General features: G+C 27.9%; 1 protein-coding gene and 1 long non-coding RNA gene across 4 annotated transcripts; one reads left to right on the top strand and one right to left on the bottom strand.

The window, feature by feature from the left end:
• The first annotated feature begins 1,335 nt into the window (after window positions 1–1,335).
• LOC126874965 (protein singed) lies at window positions 1,336–8,872 on the top strand. Of its 3 annotated transcripts, none has more exons than XM_050637512.1 (8): window positions 1,336–1,523; window positions 3,494–3,619; window positions 3,961–4,204; window positions 4,435–4,568; window positions 5,319–5,608; window positions 5,922–6,082; window positions 6,307–6,777; window positions 7,017–8,872. In XM_050637512.1, the coding sequence occupies exons 2-8, from the start codon at window positions 3,557–3,559 to the stop codon at window positions 7,220–7,222; spliced, it is 1,569 nt and encodes a 522-aa protein (XP_050493469.1). In that variant the 5' UTR covers window positions 1,336–1,523; window positions 3,494–3,556; the 3' UTR covers window positions 7,223–8,872. The 3 variants fall into 3 exon arrangements, with proteins under 3 accessions (XP_050493469.1, XP_050493468.1, XP_050493470.1); XM_050637511.1 differs by having other exon boundaries at window positions 3,491–3,619; XM_050637513.1 differs by having other exon boundaries at window positions 3,477–3,619.
• LOC126874970 (uncharacterized) lies at window positions 2,346–3,583 on the bottom strand. Its single transcript, XR_007693146.1, has 2 exons — window positions 3,446–3,583; window positions 2,346–2,824 (listed from the first exon to the last, which is right to left on the bottom strand). It is a non-coding gene; the product is annotated as an uncharacterized LOC126874970 (long non-coding RNA).
• Window positions 8,873–8,924: the final 52 nt, after the last annotated feature.

Below are 8,924 nucleotides of genomic sequence, written 5' to 3'. Positions count from 1 at the left end.
CAAATACAATTTATTCAATTCAAGGAGAAGTATGTACCGTTTACCAGTTTAAATTGATGAAATTTTAAATGGCCTTTGAAAAAGGTAATTATGGCAGAAAGTCTATATCGAATATAAAGAGGACGAAATAACTGTATATCGTTTAACTGTAAACTGTCTAAGAAGCTAGGATTAAATTCCTAATTACATTAAATGTGTATTTCTTTATGAGGAGAATATAATTAAAAAATGTTATCATATATTAATAAATCGATCAAAATGTATTCATTTTAAGACATTAAAAAAATAAAAATGATAATGACGACCGCATTTAATTGATCGCAAATAATATATAAGCAAAATACAGACTGCTTCATATAATTCAATTTATACAAATAAAAATATAAATCACAGAAAAACATTATTCAATACACTATTACATAAAGCTAGCATTAATAGAATCTAAAGTGATTTTTCGTTGAATACTTAATATAATATGTTTAGTATTGAAAACATTTCAATAAACTACTGTTACATTTTTTATGATTTGAAGTTAAAGTGTTTGTCTGGTAACAAAATAATTTCACAAGACCTGACAGTTAGAAAGACCAGTTTTATTATTGCATATTAATTTTCAAAAATCAATTAAGTCAGGTTCCAATATACTATTATTCATATTATGATTATAAAACATAAAATCATTGCAGTTCTATTCGTTCATAATTTTGTAATCAAGGCACATCTTCTCAAGAATAAGTCAATGTCTAATGCTTTAATACTTTTGAGCAGTAGTAAATACATCTAACAAATATTTTGAAAGTTTCACAAGAAAGAAATATAAATTAAGCGAAAAGAAAATTATTGCGAGAAATGGATAAATTGAAGAAAGTCGAGAACTGTCATCGTGAAGTATTATTGGGGAAATAACTATCATAAAGGTAGTAGGGTCGTCGATCTGTGGTTCACAGTCCTCCGGAAAGTCGACAGTTCGATGTATGCTCATTCCCCACCTTCTCCTCTTTCTATATCCTCTATCGTTCACGACCCCCTTATTAAAACGGCGCACGCGCGATATTCTGGTAAAATTTCGCAGGGCCGTATGAATTTAAAGATGCGCACTCTATCTGTTACATTTATTGTATGAAAATATTCATTTATCTACACGATAAGTGCCACCACGTACCATATATTACATAAATTAATATTAGAACGTTAAGTAATTTTCATAATAAATATAAGCAACAAAAATAACAATAAGGGTAAAGAATAAAAGAATCTTAGGATATCTCCAACAATTTGCGTTCTATAGACAGCCCTGATTCGACGATGGGATCAGATTTTGCGCATGCGTAAGAACTCCTGAAGGATCCTTAACACAAACTGAGAAGAACAAGCGATCCAAAGTCAGTTGCTGGCTGGGTATCTTTATTGTGACGAATATAATTCGTCGCTCGTGACTCGTACCTCTCTTGCGGTACTTTTCTCTGTCTGTTTTTTAGTGTTTTCTCAAAACTTGCACATATATCTGCCTTCCTTCTTGTCTAGTGAGTATACTTGATTTACTTGGCAACAAAATCGTAATGCTTTATTTAAATCAATTTATTTAAATTATCTTTATTATACATGTATATCATATATTTATTAATAAAAATTATGAATTTAAGCTATAGATATGTGAAAACATATTATTTATTTAATATTTACCTATTATTGGGTGATTGAAGGAAGTTCGCATAATTACTGTATATTATACTTTGGTCATTGTATTTAATTGCCCTTTTAAAAATAATTATTTTTCATTTTCTATCTAATTTTTCTCGATATTTATTAAACAAAGTATTATTTAGAATCTTTCAGTTTAATGTTACTTTATTCGATTTATTTGACTAATTCTTTTTTTTTATTCTTCCATAATTATACTTGAATCTTCGATCTTTACTATTTGTTATTATTCTGTCACTTTAATCGATTTACAGCTTACAATTTACAATTTAAAGATAGCTTTGTCAAGCTGGGTGGATGAAACGCCAGTCATTGTTCTGGCTTTCGTATCGTGTTATTGATTTTACATTACGGTTTAATTAACCGATTTTTGAGTCTTATACTCTTACATTTTTTTGTATAGTTCCTATTCTTGTTCCTAGTAATTTAGCAAGAATTTAAGATATAATATTACATACATTTATATAAATATAATTATATCGCCCAATAATATAGTGAATAGGTATAAAAAGATAAAAAATTAGTCATTTGTAGTAATTAGTAAGTAGTAATTGAAACAATTTTTACTACAAATTTTCGTTAAATAAATATTTACTACGATAATAAAACAACAGGGGAAAAAGGTATAAATAAATCAAACGATGAAAAAAGATCAATTTTCTTTATACATAATTTCTTCACTTATTTTGCATTTAACGCATACTTGATTACATGTCTTTTGCTTTACAATATCTAATCAAGGTAATGATATTGAAGAACTGTCATAGCATGGAATAAAGTGCGTTGGAATTTATAGATAAAAAAGTACAACATACTTCTTTTACGATTAAAGAAAATAGACGATCAATAGAAATTAATAAGGTTCGCCTGTGAACAAAAAAAAGTAATTGATAAAGCACGAAACAGTACTGTTAACATTTTCATATAGAAGAAGTTGGCCCCACCCAGGCGGAAACACGTACAAATGAGTCACCAAGTTGAGGGTTGAAAATAAAATATGCTTTAGGAGAGGACAAAATTTCAGGATAAAAGTGATATTCTAAGTTGGGAACTATATTTTAGAAATTATCTTTCCGGGGAGGTCAGGATTATATGTGTATGCTCGTGTAAAACAATTTCAATCCTGAAACACAAATAGGATGGTTATACCGTTGTAAGATGCACTGTATCTATATACAGTGGCTCACGAGAGTATTTCAGCACTTCTAGAAACGTTTTATGCGTATATCATACAAAATAGTTTGAAATCTCATTAGTACTGTAACGAGATACGACTATCATAATTATGTTGGTAAAATTTGGAACGGATCTGAAAATGTATATGGAAGTTACAAAATATTTCTTGGAAGCACATACTTCACAAAGTATTAATAAGCCACAATATAACTATAGTCAGATCATCTTTAACATTAACTGCATGTTTAAGACCGTTACTAATGTATATTAATTTGTATCTGTATATACTAATTACTCATTAACTGCTTGTTGTAATATATGTCTTGTATCTAACTTCTATAAACATTTTCGGATTGATTTCAAATTTTAATATTATAATCACGATAATCGCGTTTCGTTATAGTGCTAACGAAATTTCAAAAGGCATTCACATAATGCACATAATATATCCATAAAAAAATTTTGCGATAAATGTTCGAATACTTCTGAGTGTGCTTATAAACGTTTCTTATTTTCATTCTAAATAATTTAATAGCGTATTAATAGCGTATCTTCTAACATTTATTACCTTTTTATTTATAAGTTTATTATATACGTAGTTTCTATTTAACAGCAGAATCAATCGAGGGGTTTTTGCGACACGTGTTTCTGTATAGCGACCGAATCGCTGAAATAAACAATGCAGGCTAACGGTGCTGAAAATGTCGGTCCTGAAAATGCAAGCGAAAAATCAGGATGGACGGTAATTATCATTTACTGAAAACGATATGTATATTAGTTATAAAAAATTTATATTATTATATATGTTTATGCTTCATATATTATTTCAGTTTTAAAATGTTTAGAAATTGTTTTAGTTTGCATTTACAAAGAATATTTAATTTAAAACTTGCATGAATTGAAACTCAAAATAATAAACTAAGAGCGATAAAAACGAGATTTAATGTTTATTTTAATAATATTTTAATTTAATAATAACTAAATAATATTGAATCGTATATATTGCAATTAAATTAAATTAATCTAATTGGATGAGGCATTTTAAAAGTTGATTTTTAAAAATATTTATTTAATTTATTGTAGGTTGGATTAATAAACGGAAAGTTTAAGTATCTTACAGCTGAAACCTTTGGATTTAAAATTAACGCAAATGGTTCAAGTTTAAAGAAAAAACAATTGTGGACTCTAGAAGGTAGTGAACAACAGGTTTTCCTTCGATCCCATTTGGATCGTTATTTAGCAGTGGATCAGTTTGGAAATGTTACTTGTGAAGCAGAAGATCCTAGTGATCCTGGTTGCGCCTTCCAAATACAACTAGCTTCAGATGGTATATAACATTTTTATTTAATATAATAATATAATTTATTTTTATTATTAATTTTTAGTTTTTGTTAATAATAGGAAACAATCTGCAAGAGCAGGTTGTACACACTGGAATAGAATAGCAAAATATTTGAATTGAAAATAGTTCTATATAAAATATTTAAAGAATATTAAATAAGTTAAAAAACTTCTATTATTAATTTTTATATTAAATTATTGATTATAATTTATTAGGAAGTGGAAGGTGGGCTCTGAAGAATATTCAAAGAGGATATTTCCTGGGTTCTAGTCAGGATGAACTTAAATGTATGGCCAAAGCCCCCAGTGAAGCAGAGTATTGGCTGGTACATCTTGCTGCTAGACCTCAGGTAACTAATTTTCTTATATATTACAGAATCAGAAATTAAAGGCTTAGAACTAATATAATTATATTTATCAATATATAGATTAATACCATAACTTGATCATCCTCAATATTTCACTTATTTTTGACAATAGGAGAAGATGTCAGAAGAAAATGTCATGATTTGAAGAAAAGAAAAAAATGTTCTCAATTCTTCAAGATTTTAAGATAGCCAATATTTTTTAAATGGAACAACATATTGTTATCATTATAATGTAATACATAAAGTCAAAATCCAATAACATATAATAGCATGCCATCACATGACCTTGAGCAAGATGACAAAGATTTTCAAATATTCGAAAATAGATGCAAATAGAAAGATTAGTGAAGATAAATGTATTTACTAAATTTTGCAAACTGATGGTCATTAACATAATATGTTTTTATAGATTTTTAAAAATCTTATAGGGAATGAAGTGATTTTGATATTGCAATAATTTTTTAAGAAATCAAATTTTTTTTTAAATCAAATTAAAATCATAAATATGTGAAAAGTATTTCTTATAGTTAAGAGAAATGATGATATTTATTAATATTCCATCATAATATTGTATATTAGATTAAATATATCTATAAAAATTAACTTAATTTTCATCAATACTTAATAAGAGTTTTGCCTTTTTTTATGCATATTATAATAAAAAGGTATATATTACATTATTTTAAAATGTATATCAAGTTAATTTTAATTTGTTATATAAATATGTTTTAGGTAAATTTAAAATCTGCTGGAAGAAAACGGTTTGCTCACTTAAGTGCAACGCAAGATGAAATTCATGTAGATGCACCAGTTCCATGGGGAGAAGATACACTTTTTACTTTAGAATTTCGTCCTGCTTCGATAGAAGATGATGGCGAAGAACATTCCAAATTTGAAGGTGGTCACTATGCTCTACATACTTGTAACAATAAATATTTGGCACGTGATGGAAAACTTTTGGATTCTTGTACCCGGGATTGCCTTTATGCTGCTGAATTTCATGCTGGATTACTTGCACTTAGGTTAGAGTTATCAATACATCTTTTATTATTATAGTATGATGTTAAAACATTTCCTCACAAATATTACTAAAAGGATTGTTTATATCTTATACTATATTATATTACAACTATTATATAAGTATGACAGAATAATTTAATTATTTATATACACTTTGATTCATAAGCAAAATGCATTAATACAAATAAGATATTTTTTATTCAAATAAATTTTGGTTACCCGTTATGATGTATGTTATATCTTTATAGTTTATGTGATTGTTTAGTTGCCTTAAAGATTATAACTAGCATAAAAACATAAATTTTGATTAATTAGAGATTTGTATGGGGCATATTTGGCACCTATTGGAAGTAAGGCTGTTCTAAAATCAAGATCAACAACTGTGACCAGAGATGAATTGTTTTCTTTGGAAGAATCATTACCACAAGCCTCTTTTGTTGCTGCTTTAAATCAACGATATGTATCTGTAAAACAAGGTACCTTCTATTTAAGTACATGGCCTAATTGTCTCATTTGATAGGTTTATAATACTTAATTATTAAACTGTATTAGTTAATAGTTATTGTTAAATTAAGCAAGTATATATTTTTTTGAATTATAAATTTCAGTTTATTCGGCTAATATCAATTAGTTACAATCACTAATTAATGTCACTCTCAGAAGTCTTTTCATATGATAATAGTATTCATCGTGATTCCAGGAGTTGATGTGACAGCTAATCAAGATGAAATTTCTGGACATGAAACTTTCCAGTTAGAATTCGATCGTGTAACTAAAAGATGGTATGTACGTACCATGCAAGATCGTTATTGGAGTCTTGAAGCAGGAGGTGGAATTCAGGCATCAGAACACAAGCGTTCTTCCAATGCTTTGTTTGATTTGATTTGGCAATCGGAGGATGGTACAGTAGCTCTACGTGCTAACAACGGCAAATTTTTAGCAACAAAGCGTTCTGGCCATCTTTATGCTAATGCCGATTCTGTAAACGGATTGGATTCAGATGTTAGCAAATATTATTTCTATTTGATGAACAGACCTGTTTTAGTATTACGTTGTGAACAAGGATTTGTAGGACCCAAAAGTGCAGCTAGTTCAAAATTAGAATGCAACAAAGCTATCTATGAAACTATTAGAGTAGAAAGATGTGAACGTGGAATTGTTAGATTTAAAGGTAACAAGCTTATTCATTAATTATCTTAACAATGTATCTACGTCAATATGGAAAAGTTACAGTTATCATAGCTTTAAATAATACAGATTTACTGGAAATTTTCTTTTATTACGAAAAATTAAAAATTTTAATTTTAGAATGTAATAGTAATTCACTAAATGTATTTGAAACGTCAACTAGACTTTTAAAAAATTAGGCCTTACAAAGTACTTTTTCATGAAAAGTAAATTTTATTTCAGGTCAAAATGGCAAGTACTGGCACGCAGATAGCGAAGGCGTAACCGTAGATTCTGATATACCTTCCGATGGATTCTATCTAGAATTACGAGAACCTTCTCGTATTTGTATTAAACACAGCGATGGAAGATATCTTACTGCAGGAAAGAATGGAGCGTTGCGTCTTGGAGAAACAGATTATGAATCTGCTACAAAGTGGGAATTTTAATCAACTAAACGATCATGTCTATGCTATGTTCTTTTAAAATTTTATTTAATCAATTCACTCTTTATACATTTAAAGAAGTTATATTTAGTAGATATAGATATTCTAATTTTTCATAAAAAGGTCGAAGAAAAAATAAGCAACTTAGGCCAAGGACTTTGTTACAGGGTTAAACAACTTCTATTTTTTATGCTCGTATGTTTTAGTATGAGAAATGAAAAGTATTAAAAAATAACGCAAAGTATAGATTTAAAAGAACATAGCTAAAATCCATTGCCCTTTTTATAGCTTCGAGTGTAATCTAATCTAATATTTACAAGTACGGGAAGAGCTCCTACCGAGTACTTAATTAGAAGTACATCGTCAAATTAATTTTTTACGATTTTTTTATACTTCTAACTACGAATTTTCCTATTCATAAAATACCGTATAAGACTGATCATTCGCATGTTTACAGAATAATTAGCGGTTATTACATCGTACTTTAATAATTTAAAGAAAAATTTAACATGATTCACTGTCTTTCGATCATAGAGTAATTGAATAATATTTGATCATGTAAATTAAAACTTACTTTCTTTGATTTAATGTATTGTTTGCAATATTATTTATTTTTCAATATTTAATACTTAAATGATCGGTAATTTTATGTAAGAATGTTATTATGTATATATTAAACTTCCTTACTCTTCCAATCACAGTATCTTTGATTGAAACTAATAAAAAAGTTTCTTATATCAGTTGTTAATGTAAAGGTAGTTTTGACATTTTACAACTTCTTTTAATTGGTAGCTTCACTGTGTAATCATTGAGAAATACCTTGCTAATAATTTCCTTTTTGAAAGTAAAATAAACAATATGAAGAACTTGACCGATCATTTAAGTATTTAAAAAAATTCTGCTTTCTAGTCTTCATATTAATATATTCATATCAGTAATAACTAACTAATGTTGAATTCCTATAAAGCAATTCATACACTAGACAGCATATTTCGAAGATTGTCAATAAGTAATATACATAGTGTTTCAGTTGATAAAGGTAATCATTCCATATAATAAACATATTTCCTTTTCATTATTGAACCATACGCTACTAACATAAACGCACAAGTATGTCACTAATGTAAACTTGCTATCTAGTGTACAATGTCTTTGAAGAAATCGATGCAATAATCGAATTAATCTGTATAATTTGAGGTCACGCTTTTTCTGTATAAGAAATTCACATTCCGTGAGCTGTGCAATGGTCAAAACATTTTTACAGCTATTTCTACGAAAAAAACTTAAGTCATAACCCGCTTAGGAAACATTAAAACCATAAATTTTATATATCGATTAGTATTAGTTCTGTGGGCGTGTAATTTATCGATTAGCTTATAAGTAAGATTTTTCTTTCCTTTGTCGAGTTTCAATATGTTTAATATGTATTAATATTATTGATATTCGACAAAAAAAAGAAAAATTATTTTTCGATATGCTTTTTACCTTTTATATAATACCTTTTTTATCTGCTCTCTATTTTTTTATACACAAACAAGGTTGATATTAAGGTCGTTATTTCAGCGATATTACCTGTAATTTACGTTATTTATCGTATTGAGGAAAGCGGGATAAACTAAATGCATTATGTAAGCAATAAATTCTGCTATTAAACATTTGTTTATTAAAATTTTTCACACATTACCATCTTTCCGGGATTGTAACC

Source organism: Bombus huntii, chromosome 17, assembly GCF_024542735.1.
Source record: "Bombus huntii isolate Logan2020A chromosome 17, iyBomHunt1.1, whole genome shotgun sequence".
Classification (NCBI taxonomy): domain Eukaryota; kingdom Metazoa; phylum Arthropoda; class Insecta; order Hymenoptera; family Apidae; genus Bombus; species Bombus huntii.
The sequence above is the reverse complement of the archived record's forward strand: the minus strand, read 5'-3'. Positions and strand labels throughout refer to the sequence as shown.

What these genes read in the sequence shown, in the direction of transcription:
- LOC126874965 (XM_050637512.1), top strand. Translation starts at nt 3,557, where the DNA reads ATGCAGGCTAACGGTGCTGAAAATGTCGGTCCTGAAAATGCAAGCGAA. An exon ending in ATCTTGCTGCTAGACCTCAG is followed by an intron (nt 4,569 to 5,318) that starts GTAACTAATTTT and finishes AATATGTTTTAG; the next exon opens with GTAAATTTAAAATCTGCTGG. An exon ending in ATATGTATCTGTAAAACAAG is followed by an intron (nt 6,083 to 6,306) that starts GTACCTTCTATT and finishes TCGTGATTCCAG; the next exon opens with GAGTTGATGTGACAGCTAAT.